The sequence below is a fragment of the Hypanus sabinus genome, chromosome 1 (assembly GCF_030144855.1).
Source record: "Hypanus sabinus isolate sHypSab1 chromosome 1, sHypSab1.hap1, whole genome shotgun sequence".
Classification (NCBI taxonomy): domain Eukaryota; kingdom Metazoa; phylum Chordata; class Chondrichthyes; order Myliobatiformes; family Dasyatidae; genus Hypanus; species Hypanus sabinus.
The window spans coordinates 21,979,165-21,998,876 of record NC_082706.1 but is presented as its reverse complement, the minus strand read 5'-3'; the positions used below and the strand labels follow the sequence as shown (position 1 = coordinate 21,998,876).

Here is a 19,712-nt window from a genome sequence, read left to right as displayed (position 1 = left end):
AATATTAGAGCAAGGGAAGGAAGTAGGTTTTAAGGAGTAGCATAAAGGAAGAGAGATGTCAGAATCAGAATCAGGTTTAATATCTGCAGACAACACACACAAAATGCTGGTGGAACACAGCAGGCTAGACAGCATCTATAAGGAGAAGCACTGTTGACGTTTCTCCTTATAGATGCTGCCTGGCCTGCTGTGTTCCACCAGCAGTTTGTGTGTGTTGTTTGAATTTCCAGCATCTGCAGATTTCGTCATGTTTGCTCGTTAATATCAGCAGCATATGTTGGGAAATTTGTTGTCTCTGCAGCAGTAGTAAAAGGCAATACATAATATAGAGGGAAAAAATGTGATTTACAGTAGGTGTGTACTGTAATTCACATTTTTCATTTATTTAACTAATATATACATTTAAATAAGTAAATCAAAATTAGAAATAAAAATGTAGTGTGGTAGAGTTCATGGGTTCAATGTCCATTTAGAAATTGGATGGCAGAGGGGAAGAAACTGTTCCTAAGTGTGTGCTTTCAGGCTTCTATAAGGAGATAATTATAGATATTGACCCTAGCAAGTGAAAGATTGGCTGTCAGTGGTGGAAACTGACAGTTCAAAAGGCCAGAGTCAGAGGAGCACATACATTTGCAAAGCTTAAAGGAATGGAGAAGCTTATTGAAATAGGAGAAGATGAAGCCATGTAAGGATGAGGTTGTAAGAAAAGCCATTTTCTAGATTTGGAGCCAACTTATATCAGTGAACACAGGACTGGCGTGACATATTTGGATATCATTCTAACTCTGATGTTCTATTTGTGTCATCACTGCCAATGCTGATAATGGCACCAGAATCAAGTCTTGTTGAAAATAAAGCAGGCCCGTTGTTGACAATAACAAAAATATCATGTGTTCTGAATGCACATGGTCTGTTTAATGTACTCTCTTTTCAATATATCATTGATTTGGAATTATCTGGAGGTGAATAGAAAGAAGTAAAATTTTTGGTAACAGGTCCTTCCTTCAAGATAACTTTAAGAAATCAGATGAAATAATCAGCCATCAACCATGTTCTAGGTTATTGCTGAACGACCTGTAAAATTGAATATGAGATTGATTTAGTTCTGAATATCAATTGGCAATCCTCTAATCCTGGAGCCATATTAACCCAAAAAAAAAATCATCTGCCAATCTTCTCTCAAAAAAGAGTCACTGAATATCAATCAAACCATAGTTCGAGCCAATTGCAAATCTCACCACAGACACCAATAATTCTTCACAATGCATGGACTAGAATCATCTTGATTACTTTATTATTGGTTACTTTGCATTCCTTGAAGGAAATAGATTGCAGATTTTACCCTTAAATGATTTTGTGAGGATTTAGTATCCCAAAAATTAATACGAATGAATGACTTTTCAATCTCAAAAATAACCTTAGGATTTTCTTTCACACATCATGCAAGACAGGAATCAGAAAATAACTGACTGCATTTCACAACACAGGTTACAGAACGGCCAGCGTCATTATCGCCCTGACAGATGGCGAGCTGATGGAGAACCTTTTTTATTATGCAGAGCTAGAGGTAAGAAGGCTGTCTGGCTTGAAGAGTATGAATGATTGTGATGCAATACATTCTGTTCTATTAATCAGGGCCAGCCAAGAAGCTGTGTGGAATTTAAAAAGAAACACATGGACTGAGGTTGTGTCAAGATACAGATTACAAATGCCTGATATTGAAATATATGCTGCTGGAATCTGCATATTAGGAAAGGGAGGGACATGTTGCACAATTAAACTTGACATGTAACATGATTTCTGGATTTAGTGTTAATATTGATCAGAAGCTTTTTAACCAAGTTTTTACTGCTGTTAGGCTATGTTGTTTATTTAATTAGTTTTGTGTGTTTTCATTCCTTTTCAATATTCTTCTCCCTAAGTATGTGCAGTCAGTCTTTATGTCACATTGAATACTTTTACATCTGCATCTTACTTAAATTAAAAGTAAAGTTCTTTCTATACTGGAAGAAAATGCTATGTATCAGAGATTGTTATGACAGATAATTTCTGACTGAAATGCACTGACATTTTCTGGCTATCAAGCCAGAAGTGCATTGCTACAGAGCCAAGTTAACTCTTTTTACAAAGTATTACAAAATGTTTGCAGGATGAAAAGAGACCCACTCCGTATGACAATTATCAATATGTGTCGTGTTGTATGATGTGGGCGATCATAGTCTTGGCAAATTTTTCTACAGAACTGGTTTGCCAGTGCTTTCTTCTGGGCAGTGTCTTTACAAGGTGGCTGACCCTAGCCATTATCAATATTCTTCAGAGATTGTCTGCGTAGTGTCAGTGGTCGCATAACTAGGACTTGTGAAATGTACCGGCTGATTATATGACCATCCACCACCTGATCCCGTGGCTTCACATGACCCTGTTCAGGAGGCTAAGCTGTTGCTACTCAATGGCCAAGGGTGACCTGCAGGCTAGCAGAGGGAAGGAGCACCTTACACCAACTTTAGTGAAGAAGTATCACAACCACACCATCCTAAAGAATGACGATAAGTCCTTTTATTTTGGTCTTGCCTTGTGAAAACATCTTATCGTGTGCCTACTCTAGTAAACACTTTCATACCCTCAAGCCGCTTATTAGGTCAATCCTCAGCTTCTCATTAGAGAAAAATATGGCTCCCTTTTAAATTCATTAATTTTTCCCATTTCCCATTCGTGCATTTCAATCTTTGGAATGTTTTTAGTGTATATCTAGCAATTCCAGTTGGGACATTAGCCCTGCTGCCAAGTGAGAAATTATTAATTTATTGAAAAGTAATCGAAAAGTAGATGCCAGGGTCTGGGATGTTTCTGATCGCATCCACGATATCTTGGAGTGGGAAGGAGAACAGCCAGAGGTTGTGATACATATTGGTACCAACGACATAAGGTAGGAAAATGGAGGAGGTCCTGAAAAAAGACTACATGGAGTTAGGAAAGAAGTTGAAAAGCAGGACCTCAAAGGTAGTAATCTCAGATTTACCACCTGTGCTACGTGACAGTGAGTATAGGAATAGGATGAGGTGGAGGATAAATGTGTAGCTGAGGGATTGGAGCAGGTGGCAGAGATTCAGATTTCTGAATTATTGGGACCTCTTCTGGGGCAGGTGTGACCTGTACGAAAAGGACGGGTTGCACTTGAATCCAAGGGGGACCAATATCCTGGTGGGAAAGTTTGCTAAGGCTATTGAGGAGAGTTTACACTGGAATTGCTGGAGGGTGGGAACTGAACTGAAGTAACGGAGGAAAGGGAGGTTGGCTCACAAATAAAGAAAGTTTGAAGATGGTGCAAAAGGGAGGATAGGCAGGTGATAGAGAAGGGACACGCCCAGTCAGATGGTTTGAGATATGTCTTTTAATGCGAGGAGTATCATGAATAAAGCGGATGAGCTTAGAGCATGGTTCAGCACTTGGAGCTATGATATTGTGGCCATTACAGAGACTTGGAAGGTGCAGGGGCAGAAATGGCTACTTCAAGTGCCAGGCTTTAGATGTTTTAGAAAGGATAGGGAGGGAGGCAAAAGAGGTGGGAGTGTGGCACTGTTGATCAGAGATACTGTCACAGCTGCAGAAAAGGAAGAAGTCATGGGGGGGTTGTCTACGGAGTCTCTGTGGGTGGAAGTTAGGAATAGGGAGGGGTCAATAACTCCTCTGGGTGTTTTTTCATAGACCATCCAATAGTAACAGGGACATTGAGGAGCAGATAAGCAGACAGATTCTAGAAAGGAGTAATAATAACAGGGTTGTTGTGGTGGGAGATGTTAATTTCCCAAATATTGATTGACATCTCCCTAGAGTGAGGGGTTTAGATATGGTGGGGTTTGTTAGGTGTGTTCAGGAAGGTTTCTTGACACAATATGTAAATAAGGAGAGGCTGAGCTTGATCTGGTATTGGGAAATGAACCTGGTCAGGTGTCAGGTCTCTCAGTGGGAGAGCATTTTGGAGATAGTGGAGAGTGATAGGAATAGACAAGTTAGGGAAATGTTTAATTGGAGTAAGGGGAACTATGAGGCTATCAGGCAGGAACTTGGAAGCATAAATTGGAAACAGATGTTCTCAGGCAAATGTACCAAAGAAATGTGGCAAATGTTCGGGGGATATTTGCATGGGGTTCTGAGTAGGTATGTTCCAATGAGACATGGAAGGGATGGTAGGGTGCAAGATCCGTGGTGCACAAAGGTTGTTGTAAATCTAGAAAAGAAGAGCTTACGAAAGGTTCAAAAAATTAGGTAATGATATGAATCTAGAAGATTATAAGGCTAGCAGGAAGGAGCTTAAGAATGAAATCAGGAGAGTCAGAAGGGGCCAGGAGAAGGCCTTGGCAGGAAAACCCCAAGGGATTCTTCAAGTATGTGAAGACCAAGAGGATAAGACATGAGAGAATAGGACCAATCAAGTGTGATAATGGTACTTAATGAATACTTCAGTATTCACTACAGAAAAGGATCTTGGCGATTGTAGGGATGACTAGTAGTGGACTGAAAAGCTTGAGAACGTAGATATAAAGAAAGAGGATGTGCTGGAGCTTTTGGAAAGCATCAAGTTGGTTAAGTCACCGGGACCTGATGAGATGTACCCCAGGCTACTGTGGGAAGTGAGGGAGGAGATTGCTGAGCCCCTGACAATGATCTTTTCATCATCAATGATGACGGGAGAGGTTCTGAAGGATTGTAAGTTTGCGTTCCCTTATACAAGAAAGGGAGTAGGGATAGCCCAGGAAATTATAAGCCAGTGAGTATTACTTCAGTGGTTGGTAAGTTGATGGAGAAGATCCTGAGAGGCAGGATTTACAAACATTTGGAGAGACATAATATGATTAGGAATGGTCAGCAAGGCTTTGTCAAAGGCAGGTCGTGCCTTCCAAGCCTGTTAGAATTTTTTGGGATGTGGCTAAACACATTGATGAAGTTAGAGTAGTAGATGTAGTGTATTTGGATCTTAGCAAGGCAATTGTTAAGGTACCCCATGTAAGGCTTATTGAGAAAGTAAGGAGGCATGGGATCCAAGGGGACATTGCTTTGTGGATCCAGAACTGGCTTACCCACAGAAGGCAAAGAGTGCTTGTAGATGGGTTATATTCTGTTTGGAGGTTGGTGACCAGTGGTGTGCCTCAGGGGTCTATTCCGGGACCCCACTCTTTGCGATTTTTATAAATGACCTGGATGAGGAAGTGGAGGGATGGGTTATAAACTTGGTGATGACACAAAGGCTGGGGGTGTTGTGGATAGTGTGGAGGGCTGTCAGATGTTACAACGGGACATTGATAGGATGCAAAACTGGGCTGAGAAGTGGCAGATGGAGTTCAACCCAGATAAGTGTGAGGTGGCTCATTTTGGCAGGTCAAATATGATGGCAGAGTTTAGCATTAATGGTAAGACTCTTGGCAGTGTGGAGGATCAGAGGGATCTTGGGGTCCAAGTCCATAGGACACTCAAACCACTCTTAATTCTTAACCACTCTTCTGTGGTTAAGAAGGCAAATGATGCATTGGCCTTCATCAGTCATGGAATTGACTTTAAGGGCCAAGAAGTAATGTTGCAGCGATATAGGACCCTGGTCAGACCACACTTGGAGTACTGTGCTGAGTTCTGGTCACCTCACTGTAGGAAGGACGTGGAAATCATAGAAAGGGTGCAGAGGAGAGTTACAAGGATGTTGCCTGGATTGGGGAGCACGCCTTATGAGAATAGGTTGAGTGAACTCGGCCTTTTCTCCTTGGAGTGATAGAGGTGTATAAGATGATGAAAGGCATTGATTGTGTGGATAGTCAGAGACTTTTTCCTAGGGCTGAAATGGCTAGCACGAGAGGGCATAGTTTTAAGGTGCTCGGAAGTAGGTACAGAGGAGATGTCAGGGGTAAGTTTTTTATGCAGAGAGTGCTGAGTGCATGGAAATTGCAGGTGGCAGTGGTGGAGGCGGAAACGATAGGGTCTTTTAAGAGACTCCTGGATGGCTTCATGGAGCTCAGAAAAATAGAGGGCTGTGGGTAAAGTCAAGGTAGTTGTAAGGTAGGGACATGTTCAGCACAGCTTTGTGGGTCGAAGGGCCTGTATTGTGCTGTATGTTTTCTATATTTCTAAGCAAGAGATGAGGGGAGGGAGAGGGTGATAAGACAGCATTATCATATTAATGTAATGTGGATTCCAGGAAGCTTCTCATTGGTGAGGCTGTGAGACTGCTTCGGCAGCTACACGCTTCATGTCTGCAAGCTTCACAGCGATTTGACTAGACTGGTCCTGGACCCATTGCAAGCTGCCTATCTCCACAGAAGGTCAACGGCAGACGCAATCTCAATGGCTCTTCACATGGCCTTAGACCACCTGGACAACACAAGCACCTATTTCAGGATTCTGTTCATTGACTATAGCTCAGCATTTAATATCATCATTCCCACAATCCTGATTGAGGAGTTACAGAATCTGGGCCTTTGTATCTCCTTCTGCAATTGGATCCTCGACCTCTTAACCTGTGCGGATTGGTGATAGTATCTCCTCCTTACTGATGGTCAACACTGATGCACCTCAGGGTGTATGCTTAGCCCACTGCTCTACTCTCTCTATACCCATGACTGTGTGGCTAGGCATAGCTCAAATACCATCTATAAATTTGCTGATGATACAACCATTGCTGGTAGAATCTCAAATGGAGATGAGAGGGTGTACAGGAGTGAGATATGCCAACTAGTGAACTGGTGCCGCAGCAACAACCTTGCACTCAACATCAGTAAGATGAAAGAGCTGATTGTGGACTTCAGGAAGGGTAAGACGAAGGAACACATACCAAACCTCATAGAGGGATCATAAATGGAAAGGGTGAGCAGCTTCAAGTTCAAGTTCCTGGGTGTCAAGTTTTCTGAGGAACTAACCTGGTCCCAACATATCGATGCAATTATAAAGAAGGTAAGTCATCGAATATATTTCATTTGGAGTTTGAAGAGATTTGGTATATCAACAAATACACTCAGAAACTTCTATAGGAGTGCTACTGTACAGGACTGAAAGAAGCTGCAGAAGGTTGTAAATTTAGTCAGTTCCATCTTGGGTACCAGCTTACAAAGTATCCAGGAGATCTTCAAGGTGCGGTGTCTCAGAAAGGCAGCGTCTATTATTAAGGATCTCCAGCACCCAGAGCATGCCTTTTATTCGCTTTTACCATCAGGTCATAGGTACAGAAGCCTAAAGGCACACACTTAGCGATTCAGGGACAGCCATCTTCCCCTCTGCCATCCGATTCCTAAATGGACATTGAACCTGTGAACACTACCTCACTTTTTTAATATATATTTCTGCTTTTTGCATGGTTTTTAATTTATTCAATATACATATATTGTCATTGATTTACTTATTTATCTCTTTATTTTTTTCTTCTTTTTCTGTATTGTGTATTGCATTGAACTGCTGCTGCTGCTAAGTTAACAAATTTCATGACACATGCTGGTGATAATAAACCTGATTCTGATTTTCCCTGCTATGTGATGAATTCATACTGGGGCTATAGGCCTACTCCAGCTGCTCCATGATTCAGCTCTATAGACTCAGTTTGGTTCAGAATGCTGTTGCTTGCTTCATTGTTTTCATGATTTGCATTTTTTTTTGTCTTCCACTGCACATTGGGTGTTGGTATTTTTTTAAATTGGGTTTTTTCGGGTTTCTTGCTTTGTGGCTACCAGTAAGCAGACAAATCTCAAGATTGTATAATTTATATATACTTTGATAATAAGTGAAGTTTGAATTCTTTGGAGATTGCAACATTGTTCTAAGTAAAGTATTTCATTGCTTTCAAATACATTTCAATTACATTTGTTGTGTCTTACCCAAAAGCAACCAGCAACCACAGTTAAAAAGAAGGCTTGCATTTATGTAATACCTTTAGCATCCCTTTCATCCTAAACCACTTTCTTGCTAATTCGCCACAGTCACTGCTATAATACAGGAAGTGCAGCAGCCATTTTGGCAACAGCAAACTCCCACACATGGCCGTCTGATAATGACCAGACCATCTGTTCCTAGTGATGTTTACTGAGGGATAAGCATTGTTCAGGACACCAGGGGTAACTCTCCTGCTTTTTTTAAAAAAAATAATGTAATGAAATCTTTCACCTGAGAGAAAGCCTGTTAAATATCTCATCCAGAAGATAACATGTCTGACAATGCAATAAACTATGAATTATTGACCTAAATTTTTGTATTGAGGTTTAGGAGAGGGACTGATTCTGGATTCAAAAGCATAAGTGTTTCCTGTTCAGCCAGAGAGAGCACCCACAATTTGACATTGCATGTTGTAATGTTGAATCAGGTTCAGAGATCTAGCAAGTGAGACAGTAAAAATTTGGCCAAACATTCATGTTTCCCAAGTTACAAAATACTACAAAGCTGAATATTCAATGAACATACTTAGTTAAAAGCACATGCAAAGCATACCTTCCTAATGGTCATGTGTACCACTTGTGTTAAACAAAAGAGAAGAAAAAGAACTTCTCACATGTGCTGTCTATATATCCAGGATTTTTGAAACTGGACACCAATGGGAAAAGCAGCTGCAATTTCTAAACTATACGATCACAACGGAAGCAATTTTTGACAATCAGAATACACCCCCCCCACCCCCCCCACCTCCATCTCAACCTATCCACATACAACAAACTCGTCATCCCTGGAACAAGTTCTGGCTGAATAATTTCTGCACTCTCTCTGAGGTGTGTGTGTACTCCTTTTTGGATGAGATGACCAACTGCAGTCTCTCACCAGTGTATTATGTAACTGCTGTAAGATATTATTTCCTCTGACCTCAAATATCCTCAAGATTAAAGCCAACATGCCATTTGCTTTCCAAAGTGCTTGCTACACCCATATTTTGGCTTTTAGAGATTGTTACAATGACCTGTTGTACGTCATCATTGCACAACATTTTAAAAAATGTCTCACATCTCCCTTGAGTGGATAACTTCAAAACAACTAGAAAGGGGAGGAGGAAAGAGAAGAGAACCGGAGGGGTACTAACATTCTTGCAGGAGTGTTTGCCAGTGCTGCTCGGGGGGGTTTAAACTAGATGTGCAGGGGGCAGGGATCCAGATCCAGAGGGTTGGTCAGAAGGAGCATGGGGTTAAATGTGTAAAAGGTTTGGGTGATCTTGAGAAGGTCATCAAAATTCAGGGTGCAATTAGCCCGATGGAAGTTCAAGGAGCTGGGTTAGGTACAGTAGACAGTGTTTTAAGCAAAGAGAGGAGGAATGGGCTAAGAGTTCTATACTTGAATGCGCGTAGTGTCAGAAATAAGACAGATGAGCTTGAAGCTCAGATGAAAATGGGGAACTACGATATTGTTGGGATAACGGAGACATGGCTGCAAGGGGATCAGGCCTGGGAATTGAGTGTACCAGGGTATACATGCTATCGTAGAGACAGAAATATGGGAAGAGGGGGTGGGGTGGCCCTGTTGGTAGGAATGAGATTCAGTCCTTAGCAAGAGGTGACTTGGGAACAGGGGAAGTAGAGTCTGTGTGGACTGAGCTGAGGAACAGTAAGGGTAAAAAGACCCTAATGGGTGTTGTGTACAGGCCCCCAATCAGTAGCGTGGATATTGGGTACAAGTTGATTAGGGAGTTAACATTGGCATGTGCTAAAGGTAATGCAGTCGTTATGGGAGATTTCAACATGCAGGCGAACTGGGAGAATCAGGTAGGTGCTGGACCCCAGGATAGGGAGTTTGTGGAGTGTCTAAGGGATGTATTTTTGGAACAGCTTGTGCTTGAGCCAACCAGGAACGAGGCTATTTTGGACTTGGTGATGTGTAATGAACAGGAATTGATAAGTGATCTTGAAGTAAAGGAGCCATTAGGAAGTAGTGATCATAACATGATAGGTTTTTATCTACAATTTGAGAGGGATAAGGGCAGATCAGAGGTGTCAGTGTTGCAATTAAATAAAGGAGACTATGGAGCCATGAGGGAAGAGCTGGCCAAAGTTAAATGGGCGGATGCCCTGGCAGGAAAGACAGTGGATCAGCAGTGGCAGATATTCTTGGGCATAATACAAAAGATGCAAAAGCAGTTCATTCCAATGAGAAGGAAGGATTCAAAGAGGGGGAAGGGGCCACAGTGGTTGACAAAGGAAGTCAGAGATTGTATAGCATTAAAGAAAAAGAAGTATGACAGGGCTAAGATGAGTGGGAATACAGATGATTGGGAAAGTTTTAAGGAACAGCAGATCTTAACTAAAAAAGCAATACAGAGAGAAAAAATCAGTTATGAGCTCAGTCTAGCCAGGAATAGAAAAGGGGATAGCAAAAGCATTTTTTAGCTATGTGAAGAGAAAGAAGATAGTTAAGAACAATGTTGGCCCCTTGAAGAATGAATTGGGAGAAATTGTTATGGGAAATAGGGAAATGGCAACAGAATTTAATGCGTACTTTAGATCTGTCTTCACCAGGGAGGACACAAGCAATCTCCCAGATGTATGGATGGGCCAGGGTCATAAGATATCAGAGGAATTGAGACAGATTGACATTAGGAAAGAAACTGTGATGAGTAGACTGGTAGGACTGAAGGCTAATAAATCCCCGGGTCCAGATGGTCTGCATCCGAGGGTTCTAAAAGAGGTGGCTCAGGAAATTGCGGATGCATTGGTAATCATTTTCCAATGCTCCTTAGATTCAGGATCAGTTCCTGAAGATTGGAGAGTGGCTAATGTTATCCCACTTTTCAAGAAGGGAGGGAAGGAGAAAACGGAGAACTATCGCCCTGTTAGCCTAACGTCAGTCGTGGGGAAGATGCTTGAGTCCATTATTAAGGACGAAATAGTGGCACATCTTGATGGCAGAAATAGGATTAAGCCAAGCCAGCATGGATTTACCAAGGGCAAATCATGCTTGACTAATCTGTTGGAGTTTTTTGAGGGTGTAACAAGGATGTTAGATGAGGGTAAGCCAGTGGATGTTGTGTACCTAGATTTTCAGAAGGCATTCGATAAGGTGCCACATAGGAGATTGGTGAGTAAAATCAGAGCTCATGGCATTGGGGGCAGGGTTTCAACATGGATAGAAAACTGGTTGGCAGATAGAAAGCAAAGGGTAGCAGTGAATGGGTGTTTCTCGGACTGGCTGGAGGTGACTAGTGGGGTACCACAGGGCTCTGTATTGGGACCACAGCTCTTTACGATTTATGTCAATGATTTAGATGAGGGCATTGAAAACTATATCAGCAAGTTTGCTGATGATACTAAACTGGGTGGCAGTGTGACATGCGAAGAGGACGTTAGGAGAATACAGGGAGACTTGGATAGGCTGGGTGAGTGGGCAGATACTTGGCAGATGTCATTCAATGTGAATAAATGTGAAGTTATCCACTTTGGAAGCAGGAACAAGAGAGCAGAGTATTGTCTGAATGGTGTAGAGTTAGGTAAGGGAGAAATGCAAAGAGACCTAGGAGTCCTAGTTCACCAGTCAATGAAGGTGAATGAGCAAGTGCAACAGGCAGTGAAGAGGGCAAATGGAATGTTGGCCTTTGTTACAAGGGGAATTGAGTACAAGAGCAAGGATGTCCTTTTGCATTTGTACAGGGCCCTGGTGAGACCACACCTGGAATATTGTGTACAGTTTTGGTCTCCAGGTTTAAGGAATGACATTCTGGCAATTGAGGAAGTGCAGCGTAGATTCACTAGATTGATTCCTGGGATGGCAGGGCTGTCTTACGCAGAGAGATTGGAGAGATTGGGCTTGTACACGCTGGAATTGAGGAGATTGAGAGGGGATCTAATTGAAACATTTGATAATTAAAGGATTTGATAGGATTGAGGCAGGAAATATGTTCCAGATGTTGGGAGAGTCCCGTACCAGAAGGCATGGATTGAGAATAAGAGGTCAGTTATTTAAAACAGAGTTGAGGAAGAGCTTCTTCTCCCAGAGAGTTGTGGAGGTGTGGAATGCACTGCCTCGGAAGACGGTGGAGGCCAATTCTCTGGATGCTTTCAAGAAGGAGCTAGATAGATATCTGATGGATAGGGGAATCAAGGGATATGGGGACGGCAGGGACTGGGTATTGATAGTGAATGATCAGCCATGATCTCAGAATGGCGGTGCAGACTCGAGGGGCCGAATGGTCTACTTCTGCACCTATTGTCTGTTGTCTATTTCCACATTATTTTGTATTTACCATATTTTTGCATCTGTAATCAGCTTTTGGAAGCCTCTTGACATCATCTTCCCTCTTCCCAATCCTATTTACTCAGACTATCACTTTGGATATACCCGTTTTGAAGCAAAAGTGCTATTCTTATATGGCATGATGCTTCATGGCCTTTAGCGTGGAGTCTGACTCTCTGACTCAGAAGGGAAGTGGGAGGGGGAGGGAGAAGAGCTGAGCCATAGAGATAGGGGATTTGTTAGTTAGGGGAACAGAAAGTAAGCTCTCTGGAAGAGAATGAGATTCCCAGATGGTATGTTGCCCTCCGGTGCTGAATTAAGTCCTCAGCATTCTTAATTGGGAGGGTGAGCAGTCAGAGGCTGTGGTCCACATAGGTACCAATGATGTAGGTTGAAGAATGGTGAGAATCCGCAGAGTGAGTTCAGGGAGTTGGATGCTAAGTTAAAGGACAGGACCTCCAGGGCTATGATCTCAAGGCTGCTACTCATGCCACATGCTAGTGAGGCCAGAAATAGGAAGATCATACAGTTCTTCCTCTGACTAACAAGGTGGTGTAGGAGGAAGGGTGTTATATTTTTGGATTATTGGTCTCTCTTCCAGAGAAGGTGGGAACTGTATAGAAGAGAAGAGTACAGGAGGGGGACTAATATCCAAACTGGAAGACTTGCATGGGAAACCAGAGTTGCAGGGGCATGGGAACCAGAGTGCCAGAGCACAGGTTGTAGAGACAGATGTTAACACCTCAGACAAAGTCAGGAATCAAGAGGTTGAGCTTGGTGCGACTAATGTTTTGAGTTGCGTATACTTCAATGCAAGAAGTATTGTAGGAAAGTCAGATGAACTCAGGGCACAGATCAACACCTCGAAATATGATATTGTAGTCATTGGTTGCAGGAGGGCCAGGACTGGCTGCTCAGTATTCCGGGGTTCCGTTGTTTTACATGCAACAGAGCAGGAGGGACTGTAGGGGTAGTGGTGGTGTTACAAGTCAGGGAAAATGACATGGCAGCGATCAGTCAGGATAGACTGGAGAACTAATCTAGTGAGGCTCTATGGGTGGAACTGAGAAATAAGAAAGGTATTCTAATCACAAACAAGAGAAAATTTGCAGATGCTAGCAATCCAAGCATCATACATAAAATGCTGGAGGAATTCAGCAGGCCAGGCAGCATCTATTTTCCTCCAGAATAAGAAGGGTATGACCATGTTAGTGGTGCTATATTATAGACCATCCAACAACCTGCAGGCTTTAGAGGAACACATTGATAGAGAGATCTTAGACTATTGCAAGAAACATAAGACCCTAAGATCATAAGACATAGGAGCAGAATGAGGCCCAACAAGTCTGCTCCACCATTCAATCATGGCTGATCCATTTTTTCTATCTCCTCCTCAACGCCAGCTCCCAGCCTTCTCCTCGTAACCTTTGATACCATGTCCAATCAAGAACCTTTCAATCTCTGCCATAAATACACCCAACGACCTGGCCTCCATAGCTGCATGTGTCAACAATTTACACAAATTGACCACCCTTTGGCTAAATAAATGTCTTAACATCTCTGTTTTGAAAAGGCGCCCCTCTATCCTGAGGCTGTGTCCTCTTGTCCTAGACTCTCCCACCATCCTTCCACATCTACTCTGTCTAGGCCTTTCAACATTCGAAAGGTTTCAATGCGACCCCCCCCCCCCCCCACTCATCCTTCTGAATTCTAGTGAGTGCAGACCCAGAGCCATCAAAAGTTCCTCGTGTGATAACACTGTCATTCCTGGAATCATCCTTGTGAACTTCTTCTGGACCCTCTCCAATGCCAGCACATCTTTTCTAAGATGAGGAACCCAAAACTGTTCACAACACTCAAGGTGAGGCCTCACCAGTGCCTTATAAAGCCTCAGCATCACATTCATGCTCGTGTATTCTAGACCTCTTAAACTGAATGTTTACATGACATTTGCCTTCATCACCACCAACTCAACCTGCAGGTTAATCTTCAGGGTGTTCTGCACAAGGACTCCCAAGTCCCTCTGCATTCCAGATTCCTGGATTTTCTCCCTGTTTAGAAAATAGTCTGCACATTTATTTCTACTACCAAAGTGCATGACCATGCATTTTCCAACATTGTATTTCATTTGCCACTTTCTTGCCCATTCTCTTAATCTGTCTAAGGCCTTCTGTATCCGATCTGTTTCCTCAGCACTACCTGCCCCTCCACCAATCTTTGTATCATCTGCAAACTTGGTAACAAAGTCATCTATTCCATCATCTAACTCTTTGATATACAGCATAAAAAGAAGTGGTCCCAACACTGACCCCTGCGGAGCACCACTAGTCACTGGCAGCCAACCAGAAAATGATCCTTTTATTCCCACTCGCTGCCTCCTACCAATCAGCTAATGCTCTAACCATGCTGGTAACTGTCCTGTAATACCATGGGCTCTTAACTTGGTAAGCAGCCTCATGTGTGGCACCTTATCAAAGGCCTTCTGTAAGTCCAAATATACAACATCCACTGCATCCCCTTTATCTGTCCTACTTGTAATCTCCTCAAAGAATTCCAACGGATTCATCAGGCAAGATGTTGCCTTAAAGAAACCATGCTGACTTTGTCCTATCTTGTTCTGTCTCACCAAGTACTCCATCACCTCATCCTTAGACAGACAGACATACTTTATTGATCCCGAGGGAAACTGGGTTTCGTTACAGCGGCACCAACCAAGAATAGTGAAGAAATATAGCAATATATAACCATAAATAATTAAATAATAATAAGTTAATCTTGCCAAGTGGAAATAAGTCCAGGACCAGCCTATTGGCTCAGGGTGTCTGACACTCCGAGGGAGGAGTTGTAAAGTTTGATGGCCACAGGTAGGAATGACTTCCTATGACGCTCAGTGTTACATCTCGGTGGAATGAGTCTCTGGCTGAATGTACTCCTGTGCCTGACCAGTACATTATGGAGTGGATGGGAGTCATTGTCCAAGATGGAATGCAACTTGGACAGCATCCTCTTTTCAGACACCACCATCAGAGAGTCCAGTTCCACCCCCACAACATTACTGGCCTTAATGAATGAGTTTGTTGATTCTGTTGGTGTCTGCTACCCTCAGCCTGCTGCCCCAGCACACAACAGCAAACATGATAGCACTGGCCACCACAACCTTGTAAAACATCCTCAGCATCGTCCGGCAGATGTTAAAGGACCTCAGTCTCCTCAGGAAATCAAGACGGCTCTGACCCTTCTTGTAGACAGGCTCAGTGTTCTTTGACCAGTCCAGTTTATTGTCCATTCATATTCCCAGGTATTTGTAATCCTCCACTATGTCCACACTGACCCCTTAGATGGAAACAGGGGTCACCGGTGCCTTAGCCCTCCTCAGGTCCACCACCAGCTCCTTAGTCTTTTTCACATTAAGCTGCAGATGATTCAGCTCGCACCATGTGACAAAGTTTCCCACCGTAGCCCTGTACTCAGCCTCATCTTCCTTGCTGATGCATCCAACTATGGCGGAGTCATCAGAAAACTTCTGAAGATGGCAAGACTCTGTGTTGTAGTTGAAGTCCGAGGTGTAGGTAGTGAAGAGAAAGAGAGACAGGACAGTCCCCTGTGGAGCCCTAGTGCTGCTGACCACTCTGTCTGACACACAGTGTTGCAAGTGCACATACTGTGGTCTGCCAGTCAGGTAATCAATAATCCATGACACCAGGGAGCATCCACCTGCATCACTGTCAGCTTCTCACCCAGCAAAGCAGGGCAGATGGTGTTGACTACAATTGACTACAACATCTTCCCAACCACTGAGGTCATAAGGAGGTTGTAGTAGATGATTTTAATTTTCCATATATTGACTGGGACTCCCATACTGTAAAAAGTCTAGATGGGGTAGAGTTGTCAAATGTGTTCATGAAAATTTCCTTAATGGAGGTCCCAATGAGAGAGTGTACAGTAGTTGATCTACTATGAGGGAATGAGACAAGGCAGGTGACAGAAGTTTGTGTCAGGGAACATTTTGCATCCAGTGATCATAATGCCATTAGCTTCAAAGTAAATATGGAAAAGGATAGGTGAGGTCCACTGGTTGAGATTCTAAATTGGAGAAAGGCCAATTTTGATGGTATCTGAAAGGATCTGGCAAGTGGGGATTAAGACTGGCTGTTCTCTGGTAAAACTGTACTTGGTAAGTGGGAGGCCTTCAAAAGTGAAATTATTAGAGCACAAAGCTTTAATGTGTCTGCCAGACTAAAAGACAAAAATAATGGGTTTATGGAACCTTGGTTTTCAAGAGATAATGTGGCCCTGGTTAAGGAAAAGAGGAGGTATGTAGCAAGTATAGGGAAGTTAGAACAATTGAGGTACTTATGGAGTATAAGAAATGCAAGAGACCACTTGAGAAAGAAATCAGGAGGGCTAAAAGAAGACATGAAGTTTCCCTAATAGACAAGGTGAAGGAGAATCCAATGGATTTCTGCAGATATGTTAAGAGAAAAAGGATTGCAAGGGACAGTGTTGATCCTTTGGAAGATCAGAATGGTAACCTATGCATGGTGCCAAATTTAATGGGGAAATCTTAACTGAACTTTTGCATCTGTATTCACTCAGGAGTTAGACCAGAATCTATATAAGTGAGGCAAAACAGCAACGAGGTCATCGACCCGATACGGATTACAGAGGAAGAGGTGTTTGATGTCTTGAGGCAAATTAGGGTGGATAAATACCCCATGCCTGGCAAGGTGTTCTCTCAGATGCTGTGGGAGGCAAGTGTAGAAATTGCAGGGCCCCTAGCAGAGATATTTAAAATCATCCTTCATGACAGGTGAGACACTGGAGGATTGGAGAATAGCTAATCTTGTTCCGCTGTTCAAGAAAGGCTCTAAAAATAAACCAGAAAATTACAGGCTAGTGAGTCTGATGTCAGGAATAGGAAAGTTATTGGAAGGTATTCTAAGGGACTGGAGATAGGTCTATTTGGACAAACATGGACTGATTAGGGATAGTCAGCATGGCTTCATGCGTGGTAGGTCATGTCTAACAAATCTTATAGAGCTTTTCGAGGAAGACACCAGAAAAGTTGATGAAAGCAATGCAGTGGATGATGTGTACATGAACTTTAGCAAGGAATTTGACAAGGTCCCACATGGTTGGTCAAAAGATTCAGTCGCTTGTCATTCAAGATGAGGTAATAGATAGGATTAAACAAGAGAAAATCTGCTGATGCTGGAATTTAATGTAAGACACAGAAATGCCAGAGGAACTCAGCAGGCCAGGCAGCATCAATGGAAAAGAGTACACAGTTGATGTTTTGGGTTGGGATCCTTGGTGGTAGGATGATTGCCTCTCTGACTGGAGGCCTGTGACAAATGGAGTGTCACAGGGATTGGTGCTAGATCTGTTGTTGTTTGTCACCTTTATCAATAATCTGAATGATAATGTGGTTAATTAGATAGCAAATTTTTGGATGACACCAAGTTTGGGGATGTCGTGAACAGCGACTATCAGAGGTTGCAGTGCGATCTGAACCAGCTTAAAAAATGGGCTGAAACACGACAGGTAGAATTTAATGCAGAGAAGTATGAGGTGTTGCACTTCAGTAAGATCAACCAAGATAGGCCTTACACAGTGAACAGTAGGGCACCAACAAAGGGATCTGGGAATACATTCATTGAAAATGGCGGCACAGGCAGATAGGGTCATAAAGAAAGTTCTTGGCACATTGACCTCCATAAATCAAAGTGTTGAGTGCAGGTGATGGAATGTTATGTTGACATTGTACAAAACATTTGTGAAGCCTAATGCACAGTATTGTGTGCAGTTTTGGTCACCTACCTATCAGAAAGATGTAAGTAAGGTGGAAAGAATACAGTGAAATTTACAAGGATGTTGCTGGGAATGGCAGACCTGAGTTATACACAAAGATTGAATAAGTTAGGACTTTATTCCTTGGAACTTAGAGGTTTGAGGGGAGATTTGATAGAGGTATAAAAAATTATGAGGGGTATAGATAGGGTAAATGCAAGCAGACTTTTCCCTCTGAGGTTTGGTGGATCTACAACTAGGGCTCATGAGTTAAGTGTGAAAGGTGATAAGTTTAAGGGAACATGAGAGGAAAATTTTTCATTCAGAGTGTCATGAGAATGCGGAATGAACAGTTAGTACAAGTGGTGCATGCAATCTTGATTTCAACATTTAGGCAAATTTTGGATAGGTACAACAGATGGTTGTGATTTGGAAAGCTATGGTCCCGGTGTGGGTCGATGGGACTAGGCAGCTTAAATGCTTTGGCACAGACTAAATGGCCTATAGAGTCTGTTTCTGTACTTTTTTCTATGACTCTATATAAACTTGTTTAAAGGTAAATTCAGTCTCTGCAAGTTGATGCACAGTTCTTTTCCTCTCTTTTCTCCTATAACCTGGTATTCCTGATTTTTCTCCTCTCTATTTTATTATTCCTCTAGACATCATCCCCCCATACCACTCAACATCTCCTGCTCTTCACCCCAATGACAGACCATCCCTTTTGTTTTCTCTGCTTCTCCTCCTCTTTCTGCAACTCAACTCTTCATGAAATCACAAAATTTTTCTGGGGAATTGGGGCCTGTTTTTTTTGAAGCTAAAAACTCTTGGAATGTGGCAGCCCCTGATAATTTGCTTGAAAGGTTATAGTAGTAGGCAGCCGCCGATCCCAGGCAATCATGGGTTTGCGCCTCTGGTGGACTGTCCTCTCCAGGGTACAAGCCTGGGCAGGAAGATTTGAAGAACTGGCTGTGGCCCATGCAGCGGGCTCCCCCTCTCCACGTCAGTGATGTAGTCCAAGGGAAGGACAAGCTCCGATACAGCTTGGCACCAGTATTGTCGCAGAGGTTGCCAGAATGAAGTTGGAAGCAACATCAAACTGCCTAGGGACCCCGGCTCCGATTTCTTTTCGGGCTTTACTCCCAAAGCCTTTCCCTTGGGTGGGTATGGCCGCAAGGCAGCGGAGGTTTAAAATCAGAGTTTTCCTTCTCCTAGGCAGGTTGACCAAGGCTGATGAGCCCTACCTGCCGAAAGCAACTGGTTTAGAGGTACCAATGGTCTGTCTTTGCCCCTTCTCTTGTCAGTAGAAACAGTTTCACTGGGTCTAGTAGCTGGAGACGCACACCATTTGGAGCACTTTATAGGTAATGGGCTGTGACAACCTTAGGATAATACATCTGGATATTAAGTATTATGATTAATGAAGTCAGTAGTTATTTAATAGAAGATATACAACAGGCCATTTCAAATGGTTGCCGCAAAACTGTAAAAGTTATAACTTCTAATTAACATGAACCCAAAACATTAATTGTCTTTATTTCCTCATTGCTACTCCCTTAGTTGCTGAATATTTATAGTAATTTTTGTTTATATTTATGCATTTTTCCTAAGTTAGTACAGTTTAATTCACATTTTAACATGCTTGTTTGAGATTATTTGTTCTACATCTCTCTATAAATAACATTTCATTTGCTAGTATTATCTGGCAAAAATATCACAAAATTGCCACAATCCAAAGCTTAACAATTCCT

General features: G+C 42.6%; 1 protein-coding gene across 1 annotated transcript in view; it reads left to right on the top strand.

The window, feature by feature from the left end:
• Positions 1 to 19,712, top strand: part of LOC132391497 (anthrax toxin receptor 1-like) — a 245,149-nt gene that overhangs the window by 43,800 nt on the left and 181,637 nt on the right. The window contains exon 6 of the mRNA XM_059964801.1: positions 1,488 to 1,567. Coding sequence (XP_059820784.1) covers positions 1,488 to 1,567 — 80 coding nt within the window. The remainder of the gene's footprint in view (positions 1 to 1,487; positions 1,568 to 19,712) is intronic.